The 27,359-nt window shown below is 39.0% G+C and overlaps 1 protein-coding gene across 1 annotated transcript; it reads left to right on the top strand.

Moving 5' to 3' along the window:
- The first annotated feature begins 6,451 nt into the window (after nt 1-6,451).
- Nucleotides 6,452-25,924, top strand: hs3st2 (heparan sulfate (glucosamine) 3-O-sulfotransferase 2). The gene is made up of 2 exons (XM_086175588.1): nt 6,452-7,087; nt 25,054-25,924. The coding sequence occupies exons 1-2, from the start codon at nt 6,576-6,578 to the stop codon at nt 25,670-25,672; spliced, it is 1,131 nt and encodes a 376-aa protein (XP_086031714.1). The 5' UTR covers nt 6,452-6,575; the 3' UTR covers nt 25,673-25,924.
- The last annotated feature ends 1,435 nt before the right edge of the window (nt 25,925-27,359 follow it).

Raw genomic sequence — 27,359 nt, 5'->3', positions numbered from 1 at the left:
AACAAAAATTATACAAAAACTCAAAATTCAAACTATTGAAGCCTGCCAAAATACTCCACTACTTCATGTTTAGCAGTTGTATAGCCATTCAAACATTTGGCCAAGACTACAAGGGTAGTATAGGTTATATCAGTACAAGATACCCAAGAATTCCAAACATTTTTATTGATCCTCACTTGCAATACTTGAAGTCTCATTGCTGTACTAAACTCTTTACTTTTCAATTTGCACAGGCTGCACACAAATAAATGAATGAATGCATCAATGATTTGCAAAGTTCATATTTCCACTGCATCTGTCTTTTACTGCCCTTTGTGCGGTTATGTATCTATTTGTATTTTCTCTTCAAATGAGTTACATTTGAGATTTCTATGAGCTTAGTACCTTGACTTTACATTGTCTGTAAGAACTTGATGTGTCTCTGATGGCAACAGAGCCAAAAAAAAAAAAATCCAATGATTTTTTTTGCACATTATTCTGAACCATTTTATGTAGGATTTTTTTTTCCCTGACCATTTTATTTCCTCATTAACACCTACTCCACTCACATTAATTCAGTGTCAAACACCACAGTATAGAAGATTGCTTATATTAGTATAATAATGCTGTCACAGAGATGAAATGTGTCAATACAGTTTAGTAACCTCTGCCCATACTAATGCAGGGATTTAAGTGACCGAGTGACAAAATACCGTCTTCTTTCTTCCACATTAATGGAGTCTTTTATTAATATTTTTCAAAAGTGTTACAAAAATCCAACTGGTGTGTTTGCATCCGTTAGTCGGCAACTCTGCAGTGGGGAATGATGTGCTAACACGCCCTTTCAACCCCACTTTACACCTCAGAACTAAAAAAGACTAAATGGTTTTCCATTCTGCTCCAACATGTGACAGCAGGTCTTTCACTCATTTCACTGTCATAGCTCTTGACTGTCATGGGTCAAGAGGTGTGTTGAACAATTACATGCTGATCGGTTTCTTCAACTTAGCAGACCCCATATGACAATAGAAAGAAGTAATGCAAATTAGAGGTGCAGCTTTTTGGTAAATAAAATATTTTATTCTGAGGATCTACGGTGCCACACTTGATCCCCAAAAATGGAGAAAAGATTTTTCATGAAAAAAAAAAAATAGAAAACTGCAAGGCATCTTATATGTCTGTTTTAGAAACCACACTAAAAGCTGTCAGGATTGTTGTTTTGTTTTTTTTTTTCACTGTTCGGTGTGAGAGGAGCGTTCAGCACCACAAATGATATCTTTACCGCAGAGAGGAAGTGCTTTCCTAGAGCTGACTCTCCAATCCGGCACTTGTAAAATTCAACTGAACACCACTGAGACAGTTCAGTCCTGATGTAAACATTAGGTTGCGGTTAAAGGGATTGTAGAAGTACAGAAAAAAATTACCTGTCAACCTCGGGCTTGTGAAACCATTATATCAAAACCTGGATCTTTCACGCGGGCTGCAGTATAACGTACAAGCATTACTGCCGTTCCAGCTTTGGTGATGGTGATTTATGCTCAATATGCTCTTAAATAAATGAAGAACTTTTAAAATAGTGTTACATACATTCCAAATAGATATGAGGAAAACAGTTGAACATGAGCTGCATGCAAATTTTGTGTATGTGAGAAATACCCAGATGTGTAAGAGAACGCCAAGACTCTGCATGCACAGCACTGTGTTGTGTTGCTGACGTGCAACGTGTTGTTTTGAATCTGTAGTTGGTTGCAAAGAGCAACCTGTTATTGTTATAAAAATTTTCGGAAGTTGGCCGATTTCATAAAAACCCACACGGACACTTTTTCTCTATTTTTTGAGATAAAAACAGTTAAATAACCTGGGGGGTTGGGTTTGTGCTTTTTCAGACTGTAAATAAAGCATGGAAATGGGTTGGATTATGTTTCAGCAATTTGTTGTGGAAATGATTGTTTTGTGCCATTTATTGAAGGCAATCAACAGAAAACATGGACTAACTGTTAATTTAGCAAAATATGATTGCTTAAAAACAATCAGGCATTGCAACACGGTGACCACTTATTTTAAGGGTAAAGGAAAGGGTTTTCAGTGGCTGAATGCTCACGAGTGCTGTCAGTCCAATGTGCCAGCAGAAAAATATGACTCCAGAAAGCGCCATATGGGTGTATAAAGATAATACCTTTTGATAGGTGAAACCCATCATCTCTGTCACACTTTTAAAAAAAGAAGCCTTTGTCCTTGAGCTGGCAATTTTTCAGTGTATATTCACAACACAGCGGCTCATATGTGCAACAGAATTTAGTTATAATTACAGGTTTTTCCACAAACACTGGGTGGAATCACTTGATGTTGTCAAATCCTGATGTCTGAGTGATATTATGACCCCAAAATAACAAGAAAAAAGGAAAAAACAGAGATATTCTGATATCCTTGGCATCACAGGACAACAACAAGAATAGGTGTTTCATTACCAAGGGGCGCTTTGCTACACTGCTGTGCAAAAGCTTGGCAAGGTTGCTTATCCTCAGAGGTTTTATATGAACTTAAAAGGGAGAGATTATTTGAATCCCCAGGGACGATATTCTCTGCTGGAAACGCAAACTTCAGCCAGGGCACAGTTGGCGGTTTAGCAGTGTGAGCATGGCAGTGGAAGATAGTCAGCAGCAAGTGGTCATCACAAGTACAACAGCAGAGGAAAAGGGGTCGAAATTATATCAAGATTAATATTTCGATTGCTGTTGATGTGATTAATATTTCACTGTAGTGCATTTGCATATAATCAAAATAGTCAGTAATCCTAGCCTTTGCTTTTATACAGGCAATTAATACAGAAAATTTTGAAGCCAAAGCATGAAAGCTGAAATGTTATCCCGCAAATCTTATTATTTTCTGAAAAATTGCAGCTTCCCCCCCCAAAAAAAATCAAACAGATTTTCAGAGGATCTTCCAAAGGGCTTCCCATATGAGATTTGAAAAAGATTGCCTGCAGAACAGAGGGTTGACTGTTCTGCACAGACACTAAAGTAAAGAATGACCACTATGCTGTGTATAAAACATAAACAGACTCTCGAAAAATGAAATGCGATTGTGAATAAATGTGTTTGTTTTTTTTGTTTTTTCTCAAAATCAAATGTTGGAACAATGTAATAGACTGGAACTGTCCTCCTGTGTCATTTCTCCCCAGAACAAGATTAAAAAGGGAAATGACCAATAATTATAGGAGCTTTGGTGTATTTTCTATGGTACTGATCTAATAACCCTGCCTTGTCAGGCAGTGCCCATCTCACATACGGACACATAAAAACAGAGAAAGAAAGAGAAACAGAGGTAGAGAACTAATGTGCAACCGCTCCCTGATTACATGTTACTGAATTGGACATTGTACTGACACCAGAGAGCAAACACAGTCAGTATCCAGCTGACTGTAAACAATTAAATATCTTATGTTGTTCACATTTTCCCAGATCATAAGTTTTCCAGAATCCAAGGCAATTACGATGTGTTTGGTTTCTCATGGAGGTGTCAAAAATCCACGGATGTGAGGCAGGAAAGGATCAAATGAGTTGCCACTGAAAGAAAAAAGGCTCACAGCCCGTCAAGGCGCAGGATAAAACCCCCTTGTGTCATAAAAGGATGTATGAATGTATACAAATGACCAAGCAGAACTGACGCAGGCTTTTCTTCTGTGGAAGACACCCTCTCTTTCTGCCGTACCAAACCAGCGATAATCTATTCACTGCAGAAAGACACACAAAACATAACACTCATAACACAAGCACAGCAAACTTTGCTCTACATTTGACTCTTCATATGAGAAATTGTTGAATAATGTGAGCTGTGGAGAACTGCCTCTGCCTTTATTGTCTTTTTTTCCCAACTTTGTAGGTGGGTGATTTAATTGTGTGTGTAGGGTGCCAGTGTATAATCACTTTATTGTGGTTGTGCTTGATATGAATCTGCAAATTTTCAATTATATCTGGCAACTTCAGTTGCTATCTTCAATTTCCATGTTTGGTTATAAATGTGGCAACATTGGTGCTAAATGTTCAAAAAGACGGGAAGAAAGAATCACACACACACCACCAACAGAGACAGAGTCCAAAATGGTTTGTGTGTTTGGGAGTGTATTTTGCCAGTGCAGTTTTATAGTCGAGCAAAGTCCAGCGAAGTGACTGAGAGTGTCCTGACCGCCGCAAACTGCAGGTGGGGAGCATCGCCACCCTGTCTCAGCTATTCATCCAAATAAAGTCAAATCCTATTGCGAAAAGTTGTAAATTGTGAAGTACCTGGGCAACCTATGACAACAAAAGTAAGAAATAGAAATACAGCTCTCAAAAGTAAAACTGTAACTTAACCTTTGCCTCAAAAATTCTGATGACATAAAAGTAATCGTCTACATGTCGACCTGGTGTCAAGACAGACAAAGTCAGACATGATGATTTACATGTTAATTAAATCTTTGAGGAAATCAAATTTGGACCCACCAGTTTGCTGGAAACGGCCTAGAAACGGTCCAAGAACAACATCGTGCCAATAAACAAAAGTCACCCACAGGAGAAACATGAAAAAGCTCATCAACAAAACGACATGCTTTGAAGAATATTCTCAGCTATTTCTACCCAGAACAAAACAAAAAAAAAGAGGGTAAATCACCAATAATTAGGAAAGGAAATAACCATCGCCTATGAAAGATGATTTCATTGATAATCTGTTTATTTTAGACTGGAATAGAAAAGGCTGTCAGATAAGCCTTTTTTCTGCATACTCTGTCACAGGAGTTTGAAAATGTGATGCTGCTGTCAACTGGGTTAAAACTGTGACCACCCCCACTCACAGCACCTCCTCACCATCATCTCCATTCCAGTATGCAGCACCTATGGTGCATAGGTACCGACACTCATCCAAGTTTGAGTCACATTCTATCTATTTATTCATTTATTATTGATTTGTTTGCTTTTTTTTTTTCTTTACACACAGGATGGGGAGGCCGGTCTGTACTCGTATTGGAATTTGCTTTACTGTCAGGATGTGTCTTCAAAAGTTGAGCCCGTAAATCGATTCCGTCGCAAACGCTACAACGGTCAGGAGTAATTTAAATCATAGATATTAATGTGGAGAAAAACAAAGGCCAAACTTTCATCATTTCTTTTATGAAGAAGTTCTACGGTTCAAAAAGCGGAAAGTGTCATTGAATTGTAGCCAAGGATGCACACGTGTGACCTCCACACACTTGTGACTCACTAAGTGAGTGTTGGGAAAAGGCAGCGGTCGGTTATGAGAGTCATTCTATTTAAGGTCTGTTTTTACCTTCATCCCTGTGCACTTTGGCTGTTTTTCCACTTTCAGATAATACAAGTACTTTAGATTATTATGTTTCTGTGAAAAACAGACTTCTTTCACATTGGTGGGTTTGAAGGACAATAAGCCTTGAAGCCCATACGCTGCCGCCCAAGTTCGGTTCAAGAAAAACAGTAAAACTGAGGCGTGTGTGGTCACGGGGTCATGGGCAGAGGACCAGACTGACAGTATCACGTATTCATATGGTGATGTTCAAATAATAAAAAAAAAAAAAAAACAACACTCTATATAAAAACAGGATGAAGGAAACGAAAGTGTTCAGCACTTGAACCTTTACAGGGAAAGGTTTTCAACTTTCCTTTTTGGCCAATATCCCACTTTTGTCATGGCAACATGAAGAGAAAGCTCTGCATGGGTGAGATGCAGGCTGAAGTTCAATACGGTCACATGCTGCCAGAAGAATATTGATAGCAAAACGTAATAAAATAAATGATAAAAGGGATGCACAGCGTTAAGTAAGTGAAGTATTATGGAAGTCGTGTTGCATGCTTATTATAAGCTCCGGCATGCAAAATTAATGGGGGAGCTCAGACAGGCTGCTTTATAAATTACAAGACTCTTGCACTTGTGAAGCTAAATTTTGCATCTTCACATCCTATAAATGTGATGCTGCCTAAAATATGAATTATGTTCTTCTGAAAGATTCAACGTGCAAAGAATTACGCTCGTCTGCATGACGTCAGAGTGCCGGTTAGACACACTCGCGGCTGATGCCGGGTGCATATTCTCAGGATCATTGTGGGGGATACATGAGGTCTGAGCGGCTTCTCCTCCGAGGTGAGAGGGTGAGAGGGAGAGAAAGAGAGAGAGAGAAAGAGAGAGAGGGAGAGAGGAGACGCGCTGGGGAGTTTTCCGAGAGGCTGACGCACAAGGAAAAGCTTGGAGATGGGTCTCACGTTCATCTGGGATTCTTTTTAAGACACTGGAAGTCACTCCTAACTGCTCAACTTATCTGAAAGAGGTCGACGGTGTGTGTTTTCTCTCTCCCCCTCTCGCTGAAGCAACTGCATACATTTTGCTTTCCAGCCGTCTTGCAGAGTCCGGCAGCCTATGAGAAGAAATAACGCAATTTACGCACAGTTTATGCCTCCAAGAAGCCGCCCCCATCCTCTGTGCCAGTCCGTCTGACTTTGGAAACCCACCGCATATCATTTCCAGACTTTTTTTTGTTTTTTGTTACCGCAGAACGAGAAGAGGACTATCCGATGGAGAACCATGCGGCTCCTTGAACCCATGGAGACATGGCACAGAGGTTCCTGCCATCTACGAGCAGATTCAGCGCACGACTTGCTTTCATACTGACTGTCTCACTGTCCTGCACCTACTGGTTCTACAGCATCGTCTTCTATCGCGGCGCAGTCATGACGAACCAGAGCTACGAGAGGAAAAGGTGCCCGCCGGCCGTGAACGCGGCGGGGAAGAAACTTCTCGGACAATTCGACAATTGCGCCTCGCTGAAAATCCGATCGGGCGCGGACAGGTCGGTGGCCCGGCGCGGATCAAATTACGCCCGCGAAGAAAGTAAAGCGCCTGCCGCTTCCGGTGGCTTTTGGGCTGAGGGGAAGTCTAAAAATATGAGTGTTGTGCAAAGATACGGGAATAAGAAACTGCCAAATGCCTTGATAGTCGGCGTTAAGAAGGGAGGGACCAGGGCGGTGCTGGAGTTCATCAGGATACATCCAGATGTGCGCGCACTCGGAACGGAGCCGCACTTTTTCGACCGGAACTACGACAGAGGGTTGGAGTGGTACAGGTGAGGCTTCTCCGTGTCATGAAACACTGACCTTTCCTTCTGGGTGCGAAAGATCAAGCAGCGACGAACACATTAGGGGAAAATGCTGCAACTTTTTCTTTTGTTTCCCCGCATCAGAGTTTTGTTTTCCCACACGCAATTGTGCAGCTACCTGCAAACTAAAATAAAACGTTTTCCTTCAACTAAATCTGAACATATTCAGTCATCGGCATTCAAAACAACTTTGTATTACATTGCAGATATTGTGCGTAATGAAGACCTCGCAAATTCAGACACCGAAACCGTTGCAAATCTCCAGGTTATTCGAACTACTATTTCACATTATATACATTCACTCGTCATCTATATCCCTTATCCTACAGTCGGAGTCCGGAGTCTAGCCCTGCTGTGGTTGGGCAAGATGAGGCGGGGTGAACTCCGGACAACATAGAGGCATACAGTCATCCAGTCTTCAACTGGGCAATTTAGGGGTTACATGTTTTTAGACTATGGGAGGCAACCCATGCAGACACGGGGAGAATGTAAAGGCCCGCCTTGCGTATCAAACCAGGGTGCTTCAGACTGTGAGGCGGGCGCAGTAACCACTGCACCACCAGGGCCCCCTTATATACATGGTATATGCAAAGAAAAACAAACTATTAGGCAGAAAATGGTCTACTCGAATGGTGAGGAAAAAAAGGCTCTTATGCCTCTGTATGCCTTTCACGTTCACGTAAAAAAATTCCACTGATGAATCTAATATGAGAAAAAAACATTTTGAACTGTTTCCTAGCAAGTGATTATCTCTAATATAGAATCAAATCCATGAAAGGATCATGTGACAGATCCAAAGGCTTGAAGGTAGAGTTTCATTATTCCAAATAGATGGAAGTTGAATCCATTTTATCCAATGCCTTTTATAAAATAATTACCTTAATACAAGGATTCTTCTAAAAATACCATGTGTATCAATTACATGGCCTGAAACATGTAACTTTGCTTTTAAATCAATATATATCTCTAATTGAGGATGGTTCTGCTCTCCTCAGTCTCACTAACAAGGTCTCGGCGATGCAGCAGTGTCCATCTCTCTCGCACTAACCGCTGGCTCTCTGCTAGAATACGAAAGTCCAGTTGGACCTGAAAAACCGGAGCAGGCTGTTGATCCCGTGACCCATGAAAAGCTATTCTTTCTCATATGCAATTTGAGTTCAATAGAACCTCTGTCAGTGTCCAGTAATGGTGGGTGCTAAGTGTATTTCAAGCGATTCGCCGTTCTCTCTGCTCGTCTGGCTATAACATGAACAGCAAGTCTGAAATAACGGCGTATGAGAATGGACGGCACCGCATTAAGGGCAGTGGAGGAGATTCTCATGAATAGATTATTTCCTGGTGAGGAACTCCTCAGATTTCTCTTTCTGTCATGGGCCTGTTTCTTTTTTCAGTTATACTTGTCGGCAACTTTGTTTTTATGATTTTCCTGAGAGTCAGCAGCCTAGGATTATTCACTGCATAGGTGACTGACTCAAATTCAGATTTTCCCCAATGAGATGAATTCCAATGTGCAACACCACCGTTTTTTGAAAGTCCCGCAATATGGAAACTGCTGCGGTTTCTTCTGTGATATGGATGTCTTCATGGAATAGATGTCCACAAAGAGAAATCTGCAGCAGTCGCTAAATCTCACCAGAGGCAGGGCCATGAATCTATACTCGAGAGACTCTCGGCCATCCCAGTTGATAGTTCACCATCCTCCACATCCATTCAGAATAAAGAAAGTATTCGTCACTTGCTAGGATACTTTTGGGGACTTCAGTGGGGTTGTTTTCTTCACTTTTCATTGGCGCACCACCATTTCTCATGCCCAACCCTTTTCCCGCTGTGATGATATGGCTTGAGGCTAACGGCTACGTTGTCAGGGCAACCCATCACGATATATTCATCAACAAGACTTGTCTCGCTGTCTCATCCTCCTGCAGCATTCTGGACACAAGTGGTCTGCTTCCTGTGTGTTTTGGAGGAAGGGGGGTTTAGTTGGATAGCACAGTCTTTGTACATTCAGCAAAACCAATTGTGGGTGGGGTTTTGATTGCTGTGTGCAACTCTTGGGTGCCTCCTGAGCTGCACTGTTCAGAGCTCAAACCTCAAGGGCCCTTCACAGCAATCCTCCCATTACGGTAAAATTGCACCCATGCCTTACGTTGACACCATGACAAGAGAATCACTACATAGTCAGATCCCAAAATTAACTCCAATCAATTAAAGCCTCCCTTTCCCAATCTATTTTCTTCAGTCCCCATATCTTTATTCAGCTTCAAAATTAGACAGTTGAGGGATTGAAGAATCGAAGGATAGTTTTTTCCATATGGATCATGTGATTGCAGGTAGTCCGTGCTTCTCTCTGATCCCATTTTAATGTATGCATAAAACTTGCTGCAGTGTGTTTTCCATAGTCTTGATGTGCCATACCACTCAGGCTTTATGTTTGCAGTGGGTTTCTTTCTCCTGTCTTAGCTCACCCGTCTTTGTCCACGCAGACTCGGACTGTTCTCCACAATGATGGGCAGTCATTTTGTTGCTTGTATTAAACCCTGAAGAAATGATGCAGCAATTGCTTTGACAGAAATGACAACAGGATTATAAAGCCTTCATCCCCAAACTTTTCATGTATTCCCTAATCCTCTTGAAGATATGTTGATTCATCTCTGTCAATAGCATTTAAAAAAAAAAAAAAATCCTTTTCTCCTTTGACCAAATAAGCCTCCGATGTGCCGTCACTGACACCAAAGCACTTCTCTTTAGCACTTGGATTTTTCAAACCCAGGTGTTATTCTTTTCTGTCTCTTATAATATAGCATTTGACAGGACGTTGTCACGTCAGAATTGATTCCACAGACAAACCGGTCTCTCAGAATCTCATCTGCTGGGAGGTTTCTGGTTCATTTGTCTCTGCTAGACACAGATGCATTCAGATGCATTAGACTTATGATGACAAAAGTTTTTTGCAAACAAGGCACATTGAGAATAAGACATTATAAGAACACATTCTACACAACTGTTTGTTTTGCAACAATGCAAAGTGTTCAAGTATTCAATTACCAGAAATATTAAAGCAAGAGAATAAAAGCTCCAACAGAAGATCAGGGCTGTCCAATATTTCCATTTTTCTGCACTATTTCATCAGTGAGGGAAGAGCCGAGCAAAGAGCGTTCACACCTAGCCGCGACCCTCGACAGATACAAATACTTGACAGATTCAGTCTGGCCAATGACTCTCCGATACAGAATGCTGATTCCTGCTGACACTGGTATTTTATGATTCATGGAGTTTCTATTTCCTACTGTATCTGTAACTTTTCAATCAAAAAACTGATCAATGTGTAAGCTGAACCAACAAACTGTAAAAGCACAAATACACACAAACAAATATAACCTTCAACTTACTAGGGATGCAAATCAGTCTTTGCCATTCTACTGATTATTTCATCCATGATCTGATGTTTTTTTTTTTCAATGAATCGCCAATTTCTGCCATCATTGCCCTTCATACATTATTTTTCTCCCTCTCAGCGGTTCTCATATTACTGACTTTTTCTTGCTTTGACATCACATCCACACCATGTACTCGCTATGGCAGAGGTTTCAACCTGCTTCAGAAATCACAGGGGTCACGCTACCTCGGCTCTAAGGTTGTCCAAATTGAATTTGCACATGTCAAAGAATGTATCAGAAAATATTTGAGCTCGCTTAAAGGTTAAGGTTAACGTAGTTTTGTCAATAAATATTTGGCTTGGGTGTGTTTGTCATTTTCTGTGCGGGCTGGGGAGACTCAGCTTTTCTAGGACACAAGACGATTTGAAACTACCCCTCTGTAGAAACACATTTGAAATATATATATATATTTTAATAATTGCGAATGATGAATATTAACTTCCAATGTCTGACTTATGTTTGTGGATGATGTCACCCCTCTGGATTAAAATACAGAACTGCTCAAATAAAAGAAAGTGCAACTCCAGAGGCTTGAATGCGTCTTGAAAAATATGTTACAGAATGCACACTGGTTGAAAATATGAATTCATTAATTAACATGATTTTTCATATCCTAACCTTGCTCTTGGCTGTAGGTTCACTGGAGTTACCTTTGGTTTCAGTGCTCAGGGAGGATTCTTTAAATTAGCTGTTCTGGGAGGCCTTCATTTTAGAGATCTTGTTTCAAACAGCATATTCACAAACTAAGTTTAAAGGCTTGAAAAATCTGGTGAATATTCAGTAAATACTGCTCCATTTATTTTGACCCAGAGGACCATCTTCTGATATGTTGCCACTGGTGGAATCACGGCAACAAAGACGTCGATCCCTCTGTTTTCTACTCATTTGAATATTTTCTGCTCCAATTTCACAAAACAGATTTTGTCAAACCACAAAATTTGTCTATCTATTTAGCATTAATGATTACATGGGAATGATGGCAATGGAGATAATGGTACAGCAACAAAGGTAATACTGCCAAAAAGTAAAATGATCAAACACTTCATTTCTCAATTTTCTTTCTCTGTATCAGTGTTACGCAGTGCTTTCTTGTAATGCATTAACAGCTGCTCACAAAAAGTGTATACTGTCAAAAGTGTTTTGAATCTAATTGGCATTGAGCTTGGGCTGAAACAGGAAAGACTGGCTCACTATGACAGAATCATCCTTGGCCCTCAATGCACTGCTACACAGGGGTTCTATTAGATCACTCGGGACACACACTCTTTGATAGAAGCAGTGGGTATGATTGGCACCGCCGCTACACGCCTCAGCAGTTGGTGCTCCTGGATGGTACAATCTCAGAAAAGTGCAGTTAATGTGACTATAACAGATATTTCTAATGTGAAGGGACATTTTCAGGTGCAACATGGCAATATGGCCATCTGCAGGTTTGTATTTTTGGATGTGTTTTTTTTTTTTTGATTGTTTTTATATGACAGGGATTGAAGAGCAACAGATTCAAATAATGGTACCCCTAACACTGCCCTGCTGCCTGCCTGGGTTTGTCATGCAGCACATTATTGGAAGTATGAAAACGTGCCAATGATTATTAAAACTCTAGAACATTCATTGTGGGAATTTTGCTGTCTAATGCCTGTGCCATGAAAAATTTAATTAAGAGAGATTGCACTGGACATCTTTGTCTCAGTGTCTGATTTTGATGAATGACTCCAAGTGCAATTACTAAAAATTTTCATTGATTGTATTCCTGTTAAGTGGCTACTTAATTGAAACATGGTATTTCAACATTGACCTTGAGATCTACATGTGTGGCGAAATCATTTCGATATAATTTCACACTGAAATGCATTATCAGGAGGGATTGACTGTGGATATGACAAGTATAAAGCATTTGAGACCAAATTAACTCACAGTAAGTGGACTGCACCAGATAGTTATTCTGCACACTCCGATTTTACCAGGTTCATTACTGTGTCCTCTGTTGGAATAAAGACACTTTGCTGCAGTTTGTCTGCCTGACAGCACTCGCACAGCCACGGCGTTATAAAACAAACATTTCAGCGTCAACAGTTTCCTCAAATCATCTCACTACTTGTTTTGTTCTGCGCAGGACCATAAAGATCAAACAAAAATGTGTCACCCTGCACCATCAAGACATAAAAGGGCATCTAAGCTCTATTGATTTCACAGGAGTCAGAAGCACTTCCACTAGATTCCCCGAGAAGTGTCGAAATCGTATAAGAGGCCACGGCCACAAATATTCTCCAGGTCGGCATTAATTGGCTCGGGGAGGCAGGCAGCTCGGAAGGAGAATCATCAGAAAGGTTGATGAGGACAGAAAGTTAGATGGTTCTCATTTAACACAGAAAACTGCACATAACATTGCAAAGGATGATCAGATGTCACTTTGCATTATTAATAAGAGCTGTCTTCATTCCAGTGCAGCTCTGAGACGTGTTCTGCTGAACTACATGTAATTAACTACTAATTACAAGACAGTTCTTTCCAGATATTTTCCATGGCTTTGTAAAGGCCAAGGAGATTGAACTGTGCCTTAAAAGAATATTGACTAAAGTAAAAATGCATGAATTATGAGCATGCCACATACTAAAACTCCTATATTAGAGAATGAATGCACAGTTACTATTATTCATCATGAAATGGTGACTGTGGAAAAGCATTAAAATACAATATACTTCAGAATTTGTTTCATGATATGACCTTTAATACATTTACTATTTCAACAATTATCAACTGCCTGAGTTTTCTTTTCTTGTAAATTACTGCAGTGCACATTGAATCTGGGATAATGTCATGGCCAGGGCAAACCATCACTGTAACGTTTAAACTCTAAAATGACTGAAGCTCAGTGGGCATATATATTGGCCTTATCACACATTTAAATGTTACATACAGTCTCACTACATATAGTCTACATACATAAAGTACTTACACAAACCATGTTAAGGTTATGGATATAGGTCTTAATAATCGAAAAAAATATTTTACATGTAATAAAAGGACTATTTTGCCAAACAAGACAAAAAAACATTTTTTTATATTTGTCACATTTAATATCTAACAAATAGATTCAAATATAACATTTTCAGTTATCAGTGGTGATGTCTGAAAGTCGGTGGCAACACAGATTTAGTGAAGGTGTTACACTGTACTCTATAAATCTTATTCAGCTTATTCCTTTAGGCCACCATTTTTTCCACTCATTACGCTTTCCTCTTGACAGTCCTGTATTCTGCTCAATTTAAATGTCTTTTCAAAAAGCTTCAACATTGACAGAAGTAACTTCCAACTGCCCCATATATTAATCCATCGACACCATAAGAAGGGGGGAGGGAGTGAAAATACATTCAGTATGTAATGCAAACAAATAATTGGTTTCACTCAGCAGTTGCCTGTCTCTCTTAATAAAATCTTAATTTATAGGCTCTGAGTATGCATGCAGGGTGATGCAAATATATGTGGGGAAAAAAAAATGTTTTCAAACAAATGCCAGTATTCATGTCAAATGTGACGAGATGATACGAATGAAAACATTACACAAAACAACAGTGACAATGGACTCAACACTAATGATGAGCTACTGCATCGATCTTGTTGTTTGCAAAACAAGAGGAGATGCACAGACAAATAGTTAGGTGACCACAGGATAAAACGCAGCGTTTTCTACTCTAAGCTTCTCTTGCATTTTCTCCAAACATTGTCTCTGCATCTGAATTATGTCTTGAATTTTGCCCTTTTAGATGAGAACAAATATTTTGACATACAATGAATGAGGGGCTGCAGTGCTGAGAAAAAGTTATGAAATTTCTGCCGCAGAAGCCTTTCATTGATTGAGTGAAGTTTTTAATGTAATCCTCCAAAATTATACATAAGAATCAAGCCATTTGTGTGTAAACTTTTACACCTCAGTGAACATTCATGTTGCCTTTATTGACCAGAGCTGCTCTTGTTGTACAACAAAAATAAATCAAAAGAAAAATACTCTCAAACATGAAAGGTATCACTAACTTGAACTGTTTTATACTTCACCCAAAAAAAAGATGCAATTGTTACCATGGTAACATTTGCCTGAAGAAACCTCCCAGTTGACTCAGATCAGCTGATCAGCTACTTCTTTTGATATTTTTATCGTATGTTTATCACCAAACACCGGACTGTGACTTCTGGACTGGTCTTACCATTTGAATGGAACCCTTTATAAGTATTACATTGATCTTTCTAGAAGTATTTTGCCTTTGAGTGCACTATATGTTGACAGAAATATAGAAATCGTCATTACACACAGCAAGAGTGCATCAATTATTAGTATTACATACCAGAGACAAGGTCCTTCAGAATGCCGTCATGCAACCTAAGGCTTAAGAAAAAAAATACTGAGTTTAAAGTGAAAAGCCACATTTTAATAGAGGGGTTGTAATTTGTATCAGCTCCTATTCCCAGACTGTCAGCTTGTTCATTTTCAATGTTGGGAGCTTAGTATCCCTATAGCGCAGGATAGAATCTTGTCTGACCTCCACATTGTATCTTTGCATCCTTTTGTATTCTTCAAATACCCAAGTAGAAAGGTACTATGCACGTGTGAACCTCGTTTCCTTTTATTTAGAAATATTCTTAACCATCACATTGCTAGGGGGTATACTGTAAACCCAGTAGACCTCCTGAACACACAGGGCTGTTGTTAATTCATCAATGTCCGTTCGTATTGGAAGTTAATATACTATTTAACAACTTGATAAGTAGGTGTTCTATAGTCCTCCTATAGAGGAGTTTCAAGTTTGCAATTTCAACAATATGCATCCCTAAACTGCCATACCATGTATCCTGTACAAGTCTTTCCCTGACTTTCTTCATTCTGATGATCGATAATATTTTATGGTGCAACATTTAGACACAACAGCTTGCAGATCAGTTCAATTCAGTGATTTCTGTTGAAGAATATCATGTGTCAATCATCTCTCTGCACACCATGAATACTTCTTGTTGCAGGAAAAGCAAAATAATTCAAATGCTAGCACTGGAATTGGTTTCGTTTCCAGAGTCAAATACACAACTCGGAATTTACAGTGGTAAAAAAAGCTATGTAGTCTGCCATTGAATGCACTTGGAATCTGTTGCATAGCTTGACCAACACCTTTGTTTGTGTTTGTAAAAGCCTCCTGCTATAAAACATTTGGCTCGCAAATTTTGGTCACGTGGATGTGGTATTGTAATTTACCACTGACCCTTACCTGAACTAACCGAATCCCCTGGACCCTTGGTTCAGTGTTACACTTGTCTCGGTCAATCGTGATTAATGATCACATGACTTGCCAGCTGTAATCTTAGATTGATGCTTTAATAATGTAGCATCCACATCGCTGGAGGCTGGGTATGGGCTGTCATATCAGCAAAAAGGGAGGATGCCATTTTGGAAAATGCAGTGACACAGACATTATGAAACTCCTGCAGTATGAGAACACTTTCCCTCCCCAGTCAATCTTGGTTACACAGATTGCATTCAGCCCAGAGTAATAGTTTTTCAGGACATTACACCCCAAATGGTTGTATCCTTGTCTAGGTAAATGTTTATTCAAATGCAAATAAAAATGGACAAACTGTAATGGCCAGGACAGCGTTAAGGTGATTTACATGGTAATAGTAGCAAAAGACTAGTCTGGCATTTATTTAAGAAAGGAAGTGACCTGCCCACAAATATACCCAAGGTTACCAGAGTGAGATAACTTGACTACAGTAAAACAGATCAAATTTCTATTAACTATATAAATACAACTTATTTCTAACCCATACGTGCAAGAAAAAAAAAAAAAGTATAAATTTACTGATTCTTTCATTATCTACACCGTGCAGCTGAAGGACATTTGAGGCTGGACACATCCTTGACCGTCACCAATCCAGGGATACATGTAATGGTTTCTTTTCATTGCTTTAGGAAAATTGTTGCTTTTGATTTATGCTGTTAAAATTGTACGAAAAAGCTAAGCGAAGGGGGCAGATTTCTGAATGAAACAAAAATACTTGATAGCCCATATTGAAAGCATGTGTCCACAAATCAGCAATTAGCTTGACACTGCTGTGACAGGCTCTCGGGACACACTTGCACAGTGCTTCTCCAATGAGTTTTTAGGACACACATTTAATGAGTAAATTAATTTCTTTGGTGTGTCACTGTTCTGACATCAGATGTCTATAGACAGGATTCAGTCACAATACTGATGAACTGGACAATTTAAGCGCTATCATTAAACTGTGTTAGAGACGGTGCAATTTGCAGATTTCAATTATTCCATCAAAAAAGTGCCAGTTACTTCAGCTAAACTTATTGTGTAAAAAATATTACAAAAAAAAAAAGTATAAAAACCGTTGTGTTACATGCTTTTTGCACTTGTAAGACACTGGCAGTTACAACCTGGTAGACTTTTTCCTATAGTTTACTTTCTCAGTGTCATAAGCGTAGTGGTGTAGAAAAGTCCATGAGTAAGGTCATAGGGAGGACAGTCCGAAATTGCTGCAATGATAAATAATGAAAATCATCGAAAAAGTGGTAGTATCTCAGTACTTAGAGAGAGGAAGGCTAGACCAGGACACAGGGATTATTCAGACGTGAGGGCCAAGCTTAGGTGCTGAGAGACAATTCCTAAATGGAATCATAACCCACAGTGGCAGAAACTGTTTGATTTTAGGGGAGAGGGCGAACAGAAAGCAGTGAATCAACTCCTTCTACACATCATGTAAACCCAGATTTGGTCGTAAAAATCTGCACTGAACTGAATGCTGTTCCCCGGCCCCGCCAGCAGTGCAACGCTAGTGTGCAATATTGCCTCAGCATAAATTCTTAACTTTGGCATAAACAGAATCAGGCGTGGTAATTCAATAATTCTACAGCAGTTCAAGAAAGCAAAGTAAAAGCGTCCAAAAGTACAATGGGATATATGTGGACTAATCCAAAAAGGATCAGTCATGCTTGAGTTTGAAAAGAGGATATGACAGCATATTTAGTCGTAATCACTGCACATTGTAGCACTTTCATTGCTATTTTTTTCTCCATCAGCCTTTCTTTTCTGTCAGTGAAGAAAAAAGTGAAAAATGACAAAGGGAGGCAAACTGTACCAATGACAGTGGGAAAAGTTATAAGAAACATTTCCCTGCTTGTAGGACTTTTGGAATTTTGATATTTATTTGACAGATAATCGCAGTCTGACAAATGAACTCAATACAGAAGTGCTTTAAAGTTCCGTGTTATAAACTCAGTTGATTTATACCTCAGATAGCATACACCTAATAAATGTATGATCCCAGGTGCTGTTTTCATCCTGACTTGACTGCAATAAAATGTTCTTTTTGTTGAGTTTAGAGTTAAAAAAAAAGTAGGTAATATATCAAAAGAGGGTTACCTTGTGTCGTGTTGCTACCAAAGCTAATTCCATTGCACTCCAAAGGTTCACTCCAATATAGTACTTCATAATCCAGCATCAATCACTACCAATAGCAGTTTGCACCAACCATGTCCAGGATCTCAGCAGGTCTCATCATTAGTCTGTCTATAAAGAAAAAAAAACAAATAAACAAAAAAAAATAACCTCGCAAGCAAGAAAATGTTAAATAGCAACAGTGTTTGTTCTGGAACCAGAAGGCTTCGTCTGAGCTAATGGTCTGAGCTGAAGTTTTATCTCACAAGCTGGATTTATGTTTCAAGGTCAGGTTGAGACATGAGCAATGTGCGATATTTTCCATAATACTTTGGGTTTTTTTTTTAGGTTCCTTTTTTTTTTAAATGCACACAAGTCACACCTAGCAACGCAGGAAAGCTAAATTTGTCATGGGTCCGGCCTTTGGAATTATACATTATTGTTTGACAGGTTGGGACTTTATTCTGGGTTGTTTTGAAAAGGTGTTTGTGTTTTGCATGTGTGTGATGCATGACAATGCTTTGTTTGCGCTGCAAACGTTCTCTGAGAACTTGTCTCAAACTGACAGTGAAATGACAGTAATAAATTCAGAGTTCATTGATTGTTTACAAGGAGAGGATTCAAAGCAGACCTTTACTTGCTCTGAGGGTCTGTATCCTTGATGATTCCACATTGCTCTTCAAATCCTTTCTGATATTCAAAAACACTCAAGCTGAACATTTTTATCACTTTTTTGTGCAGTCTGACTTCAAACCGTGACTCAGGTCTCATCAATATATTGTATTTTAATACCCATTTTGAAGTATTTTGGAAAAGATCTAAAAGATAAGATATAAAATTTCAATCTGTAAGGCATCCTCAATTTTGCATGCACTTTTTTGGTTTTTGGCCGGTCCAATGTGTTCTCTTTTTGCCTTTTCCTTTTTCATTATAATAGTAGAAAATGTTACGAGTGACAACATTCCAAGGAAGGAAATAAATTAAAGAGGCTTCCTTATGCTATCGTTAAACAAATGTCAGCAACAACTACTGAGAGCAATGAGGGTAATGGTAAGAACAAATGTACTACATAAACAGCAATTTATGGATAACAAGTGCATGGTCGCTTTGATTGCAATTATGTAGCCTGCAAAAAGTGCAACCATGATTTGAGCACATATGTGCAAACTGTATCAAAAGACTAATAGCGACAGCATGAAAAAAGATCCAGCATTGATTCAAGCCCACACTGAGTTGTTAAAAACAGCTTCCACTTCTGAGCTGTGAGGGCCTTTTCCTGCGATATAAATGAGCTGAAGAGACAGTCTCCTGCAAGCTTGGATGAGACTTTCAGGTATAAAAAAATAAATCTTGGGAATATCAGTGCAGAAATAATGATATGAAAACAGAGAGCGGATATTTATGTTTAAAAACAAACATATGTAGAAAATGACACTATTTACATATGAGTGTAAAGAATGTGACTGTGTAGTCACTTTGGGCAACGCTAGTATTTAGCAGCCCTTCTATAACACGAACGCCTACACAACTGCTGCAGTACGGAATTGTCGTAATGATATTAGTAATGAACAGCACCACAAAAGTAGTTGTATTTCAGTGCCTCGTGTTTCAGACGAGATTCAGTTCCATTCGGTTCTTGTCAGCTGCTGCTGCTCAGCAAATGACAACTGACTTAAATAATGCTGAAATCACAGAGAATGAAGATCAAACAATAATGCTGGAAAATTGGATCAATACCATTGTTATTGTTATTGTTATTGTAATACATTATACTTCCTACAGAAATTTTGTGCCGCTCCAAATGAGCTGAAAATAAATGAAACCTTGAGTTTTGCTCTTATTTGATTGGTCCACAACAATGCAGTTGTTGTCCTGTTTTGCCTCAGTTGATGTTGAAAGTGGAGCTGTTCTCCCAGTGGACACATACTGCTGCAGAAATGGTGTGTCTGGATTTAATGGGGAGTGCTTGGCACTTTGAATTAAAGACATCCGTGTTTTTGGCTCATTCCTCCATAATGATATTGCAGTGTCCAGAGGGAGCTGAGAGTGATCTCATGACCCCCTGCCTCTCCTTCGCCAACAGAGATAAATCATTTAGCAAGATGCCAACGGGCTCTTAGGGTCATGACAATATGTAGACTAGTCTTCAGTCGACCACAGCTCATTACTGAGCCGCCATGAGTGGAGTGCTTTCCACTGTCTGCCACCTATTTACAACAAATGTGGAACAAGTTGTCGAATCTGGTTTTGCAAAAGTATGTTAAAATAGTTACGATTTTTCAAAGTGCCCATATAAATATTCCCTCATACTCATATCAATTCAGTTAACAAGATACCCCCAAATAAATCTGTTTACTTTTAATGTCTTACTTTAAGATTTTGTGAAATTGACTCAATTTCACCGTACAGTGATTGATACAGTGCTACAGAAATTCTAAGACATTATAAAGTGTTTAAATTAAAAATGTCACTGTAGAAAGGAGCACTATGCATGTCATCAAAAGCCAACCATTTCAGCAACTGACTGCAATGTGCTTCGAGAGATAATGCTGCTCTTCGCAGTAATCTCAGCTCATAAAAGGAAAGCTAAAGATGTTTTCCATGAGAAGATTTGATTATAAACATCATTATATACAATAAACATATTGAACTCACCGAATATAATGTGATCAAGCCCACCACTTTTAAAAGCGGTACTGAGTAAAATACATATTAAAGCAGCATTAGCAGTTTTCTATATTCTTTTGGTGTGTAATTGAATTGTGAATAAGCACAGTGATTGTTCTTCATCTGTGCTGTGCACTGAATGTGTGTGCCTGCAATAACAGTAACTCGATCCCATGAGGCAAAAAACTCCTGTCAAAGAAGCAAAGAAAGAATAAACTATAATAAAAAAAGTCTAGTTTGTTTGGGGAGGAACACGCATATGTGACCCTGTGCCCATGATAATTGTTTTCAAATAATAGCACAATCATAGATTCCACATTTCTTTGTTGCTTCGAAGTGCTAGAATCCATACAATACAATGTATTTTTGTAAAGGGCAGAACGGCAGCGCAACGGTTAGCACGTCTGCAAGAAGGTCCCCTGTTGGATCCTGACAAGGGGCCTTTCTGTTTTGAGTCGCAGTGTTCTCCCTGTGTCTGTGTGGGTTTTTGTTATGTTCTACGATTCCCTCGCATAGTCAAAATACAAGCAGTAAGTTCATTGGAAGCGCTACATGTCTTAGGCAGTAATGGAATGGTATCAGCTATCTATTTGTGGCCCTGTGATCAACTGGTGACCGATCCAGGGCGAACCCCGCCTCTCACCAAATAGGCTTTATCAGCTGCGACCCTGACCATAGGATAAGGAATATAGATATTGAATGAATGACTGAATGAATGACCGAGTTAATGAGTCGTACAACAGAAGAGTCGTACAAACGATATTAAGCTGGAAAATCTTGGAAAAAAAAGGAAATTGTCACCGTTACATAAATGACACTTGGTCAAATCACAGTATCCAAAATAAGTGTTTGGCCATCCTCTCCTGTTTTGGCCAGGACTTTGGACATTTTTAAGTACCGATCTTGTTCACTTTGAATCATTTTGTCAGAGTGATTAAAATGTCACAGCCCGTGATGCATCCCGACTCGAGATTTAATTTAGCAAACATTGTGAAGGGTCCACATTACACTTGAAATTGCAGCAATGTATTTCGTGCACAGTCTGAATTAGACGGTCTGAATCAATTAGGGGGACTTTGCTCAACTGTCACTGTCGTCAAGGTCTGCAGGGGCGGGGGCTGCTGGAAAAAAGCTAAATGTTGACTCTGCATGAATTTGAACGTGTATTTAAAGATGCAGCTTTCTTGATATGAGAACCAACCATAATCAATGCCTTAAAGCAAATGCAACAATATTAAAATTATGTTGATTTTGTGATACAGGATAATTGTTACCAAGCAAGGGAAAAACACAAGTGCATTCCAGCGCCGACTACAGAACAATTGTACCCTTAAATGTATCTTTAAACTTCAAATCTGAGTGTACACAGCGCTGATACGTCTTAAGGGCACACTGAGGGCAAAAAGGTCTCTGAAAAGCACATTTCTAATCATTTTTCTCACACCTGCCTCAGGTGTTTGCATGTTCATTCTCCCCCCCCTGCTATCTCAATAAGGGAGATAAATACACTAAGGCCACTGTTGTTATTGAAGGTTAATGCGGAACCATTAAAACGTGCTGTGGCAAAGCCGGCTCACGTACTGTTTCCAATTCTGTGATAACCAGACATGAGCCCCAATAATAAAACCTTTGATCAAACAGTGTTACATACTACAGGAGCCTTGCAGTGTTGCTCATTAACATCACTCCGAGATACGCGACTTGGAAGTTTTTAGTCCAGGCTGTTCCCACTGACATGAAAGACTCTCTTGTTAATAGGCCTCTTCTTCAGTGAAAATAAAGACAGAAATCTTTTGATCAATCGATTGTGCCTTGTTTTCAGCTGCTGCAGTGACACAGTCTTTAACATGGACGAGCAAAAGGTATAGGTGAAACATCAAATGTCAGTGGCGTCGCAGATACATATAACTTACATTTATTAGTCCTTATTAGCAAGACGGAGGTTGGATGAACAGCAGAGAAAGATCTTTGAACAAATTTCTTTTTTTCTATCATGTAAAGAAAATGAAATTCAAGCTGTAACTGATCTATCAGACATGGGTAACCCATCTGCTGACTGTAGGTGATTTTTCCTCAGAAAATATGTAGAGCTTTAAGGATAAAGTCATAATTTTCTCCAACATGCACATGAAAGTACGTTCGGACGGTTTGAAATTTCTCTGGCAATGACATTATTCGAGTTATGTGTGAAATGATTGCACTGTTTAAGTGGAAGGGTCATATTTATTCACACTGATCAACACCATTAACCTGACAAGGATGCACGACTCACAGGAGATGCTGTTGGACTAGACTCAAATCTCAGTTCAAAAGACATCATGTGTCAGAGCTTCAAAAGTTCTTGCTTACCTCTTTGTTGAGTTTGTAAAAGTATGAGGTTGGCTGCAAAAAAGTGACTAGAATTTGGAAAAAAAACGGATACCCTAAAACAAGGGTGGGGAATTATTTTGGCAGGCGGGCCACATTTAATTTTTATGTGAGGGCCAACTTGGTATCAGGTAAAATCAACACAATGAAAATTGCAATTTCAATATTTACATTTTTTGGCATTTTATTTAAACTTTAAAATCATTAATGATCACATAAATGGACCGACATTATTTTGTATGTAATCGTCCATACAAAATTAAACAAAAGGAGAAAATAAGGAGTTTCAAAATTCAACATTGATTGAAAATACTTATTAAGATATTCAAAGAAAATCCTTTTGCGGGCACACAGGCCATAAAATGCCAGGGTCTGCCCTAAAATGATATGTGTCACATTTAAATTATTTTCTTTTTTACCAAACAAACATTCTGTGGTATTTTCAAAGTTTTGTATTAAATTTAAGTCAGGTGACATTTAAAATCGTTGGGGATCTTATAATTCAAGCAAGACAGCTGGGTCACTCGAATGATTTGATTATCTTGCAGCTGTTTTGGTTGTCTTGCATTCACTATATTAACATCTTGCATTAGCGGCGCTTCATTCAAAGGCCATCCTCATTCGCCTCAAACATAAGACGGACATCCAGAAAACCAGTTGCCAGAAAACATACCGAGGGGAATGGAGCTCTGACCCTGGTTCAATCTTTTGTGCTGTGTCTCAAAGGGAAACAACTCTGTGAATTGACGCCTTTCTGATGGTGCTTTAGGTGATAATAAAAGTCCTTTTTCACATTTTATGAGAGAGTTTCATGAATGGCAAAAATGACAAACTTGCATAAAGAGACCGGATGAAGGTTTTTTGCAGGGTATCTGTCTGTGGCAGCATCAGTGCAATGACTTTCTGTCTGTGCCCTTCAGTGGTAATAATGGATTCTACTCACACCACTAAATTATACCTTTTATACCCAGTGAGATGTAAATAGCGGGTTGTAATTTCCCAGTTTACAAGTGTTCTCTGCATGAGCCCATACTCACTGTGCTGTGTGAATTTCAGTTTCTTTGCCAAAAAAATCTTCAACCAAACATCTTTTTGGATACTGCTTCTGCATTTTTTTTTTTCTTTTGGAATTCCAAACCAAAGTTGTTTGTTTGGAAGGATGTTGTTCTCATGAAAGATTAATCGTGGTTTTGTGGCCCTGAGGCACCCGAGCCAACAACTTGGGATTCATAAATAAAGTTAAATCGATGATTATTTCCAAGATTTAAAGGTAACCTATGGCTAACCCTGCCTTGAGAAAGAATACTTTGAGAAAGGTTAGGCTCCAATCGAAGCCCTACGTTTATTTTTAGAGGAAACAAGGGACGACATCCTTGAATTGTAGAGGAGGCACTCACTGTCTCAGCATTGAACACCACATGCTGAATCATCAATATTCAGTGAACTGGTGAAAATAATTATATATTAGATTGGCAAGGAGAACTCACATGACAGTTGTGACAAGTGCAAAGCATTTGCCCATTGTGTGCAAAGCCCTTATCTTGACAGCCTGATGATGACAACTATAATGATGATGCGTGTTTTGATAATAAACGCTGTCCAGTCACCCAGACTTTATTGGTGTTGCTCTAACTTACGATGGCAATTACCTGATTCCCCTATTTATCAATTTATTTGACTGACTTACGCCCCTGTGGTGCAACTCATTGTGTGCAGGATGAGTTACAGAGATAAAAAGTTAATGTGATATACTGCGTTTATCCTAAGGGCAAATGTTAATAGAATAGTTTGCTTTTCTCGATGAAAATGTCCATTTTCCCAAGGGTTTGTGAAAAAGAGGAATGGATGAATATACAACTGTGATAATCTTTGTTTGTGCATGTGTCCAATAGAACATCTATTCTTTTAATTTTATACAAGTCTGTGCTTTTATACCTGAGACTACGTGTCATATGGCAAATTTGAAATGGAAAAATACAATTGACCTGTCTGACACATCCATGAGTTTTCATCATTTTCTTTTCCTCCAAAGGGGACTGATGCCTCGGACCCTGGACAGTCAGATTACATTAGAGAAGACTCCGAGTTATTTCGTCACCAGAGAGGCGCCCCGACGCATTTCAAGCATGTCCCACGCCACCAAACTGATCGTCGTGGTGCGTAACCCCGTCACAAGAGCCATTTCTGACTACACGCAGACTCTTTCCAAGAAACCCGACATCCCTACATTTGAGGAGTTGGCCTTCAAAAACAAAAGTTCAGGACTCGTCGACACGTCCTGGAACGCCATCCGAATCGGGATGTATATTTTACACCTGGAGAACTGGCTACAGTATTTCCGACTCTCTCAGATTCACTTCGTCAGCGGGGAGCGACTGATCACAGATCCAGCGGGGGAGATGGGTCGTGTTCAGGACTTTTTAGGACTGAAACGAATAATCACGGACAAGCACTTCTACTTTAATAGAACCAAAGGATTCCCATGTCTGAAGAAGCCGGAGAGTAGCAGCCTGCCGCGCTGCCTCGGCAAATCCAAAGGCAGGACTCACGTGCAAATCGACCGGGAGGTCATCGAGCAGCTGCAGGAGTTTTACAGGCCATTTAATATCAAGTTCTTTGAAACCGTGGGACAAGACTTTAAGTGGGACTAATTATGTTGTACAAAGATTTATGAAGTTATGAAAATGGCATTCCTGCAGGTTGTCATCGTTAAAATGTTCGAATCACATGTTTATCCACTATATAACAAGTACTTAGACAAGACCTGAATGACTTAATGGACGATTCACACAAGAAAATCTTGTAAAAGAGATTTGTCCAATGCTGTTGCTGCTATGTTTTGTTTTGGCAGGGAGGTTCTGAAATCACTTCTTTCAAAATAAATTAAATGACAAGCAAACAAACCCAGTGTCTCTGGTAATTAGGAAGCCATTACATTATTAAAAACACTCTTAGTAAGTCATTTAACCACATCAGACCCAAAGAATAACGCCTTCAGCTGTTATTTATATACATAGAAAATATGCATTACTAAGATACATTATTTATATATTTTGAACAATTCACAGTTTAATTGTTCAGCTTGTAAAATCTAGTTAAGGTTATTTATGAGCACCACATTTTGAAAAGGGATTCTTCTAAACACAATTTAACAGTTTTTCAAATTAAATTCAAACTTGAGATAAATGACTGTGGATTCACAGTTCTCAACATTTCGTCCTTGGTGTGGAAACATGGACAAGAGGAGAACACATGACAGTTATAGGGTGTTGATTTTTTTTTTTTTTTTTAATAAAAGTTGGTCATTCAAATAGTTTTAAGCCCTTAATTGCCTAATTAATCACTGATTTCTCTCCAGCGCCAAATCCTGGGTCAGATAAATGTTTCATTTCAAGTAAAGCACTGTATTTGAATAGCAGTGAATACCTTTGTCACACCATTGTGAAAATGAATGTAAAAAGCACGTCACTGCAAACAACACAACTGTTAAATCTGATTTATTATTTTCAAACTCTGACTCAGGCGTAGGTTCGAGAGAATTTCTACATCAAAAACTGATATCAAACAAACCACTGACTCCTTTATGCCTTGCTTTCAATTCACTACATTATTTCTCACATGATCTGGTTTAAAACCAAGATTTGCTTTTGGTTGTTGTTTTTCTTCACTGCCCTAATCTTATTAGTTCCAGTAGTGCATAGAAGACTAAGCTTTAAACACTGCAATCATGTTGAGGCCTTTTAACTTCAAAATAACTCTGCACTGAAATAGCATTGGCTTCATCTGGATAAGGTGAACTTTTCCATGTCATGAATTTATACATGCATATATATATATGCACAACAAATATGTGTTGTGTATATATGTGTATATGTATATGTGTGTGTGTGTGTGTGTATATATATACACACATAAACATATGCATATATATACACACACACACACACACACACACACACACACACACACACCCATGCATATGGTATGTATGTGTGTACGTACACACACACATAAATATTTCACAGTCATTTCAGAGTTGTTTTACTGACTGAAGTAGATGGTTGCAAGTCTTTGGACCAGAACAGAAGTGCTGCCTTGCGGAGGTCTGAGGAGGTCTGTGAATCACTGCTCAATCATCATTCCAAGCTCTGATGCGCATGAGTAAAAATCAAACAATCTGTAAATCATGATGGACTTACGTCGATAGCTGAAGATCCTCCATACACTGATTTTCAGAATGGGCGAGTTAAATTACATTTCAAAGAAAGTATTCAATTACTGATTCTTACATTCACAATATAACAACTGAAATCACAGTTGTGGTGGGACAAATTCTCT

The sequence above is a fragment of the Fistularia commersonii genome, chromosome 28 (assembly GCF_037954325.1).
Source record: "Fistularia commersonii isolate RoL2024-O1a breed Wild chromosome 28, RoL_Fcom_v1.0, whole genome shotgun sequence".
Taxonomy (NCBI): Eukaryota; Metazoa; Chordata; class Actinopteri; order Syngnathiformes; family Fistulariidae; genus Fistularia; species Fistularia commersonii.
The sequence above is the reverse complement of the archived record's forward strand: the minus strand, read 5'-3'. Positions and strand labels throughout refer to the sequence as shown.

Excerpts from the sequence above, each read along its gene's own strand:
- hs3st2 (XM_086175588.1), top strand. The coding sequence starts at position 6,576 with ATGGCACAGAGGTTCCTGCCATCTACGAGCAGATTCAGCGCACGACTT. Across the intron at positions 7,088-25,053 it reads AGAGGGTTGGAGTGGTACAG|GGGACTGATGCCTCGGACCC; the intron begins GTGAGGCTTCTC and ends TTTCCTCCAAAG.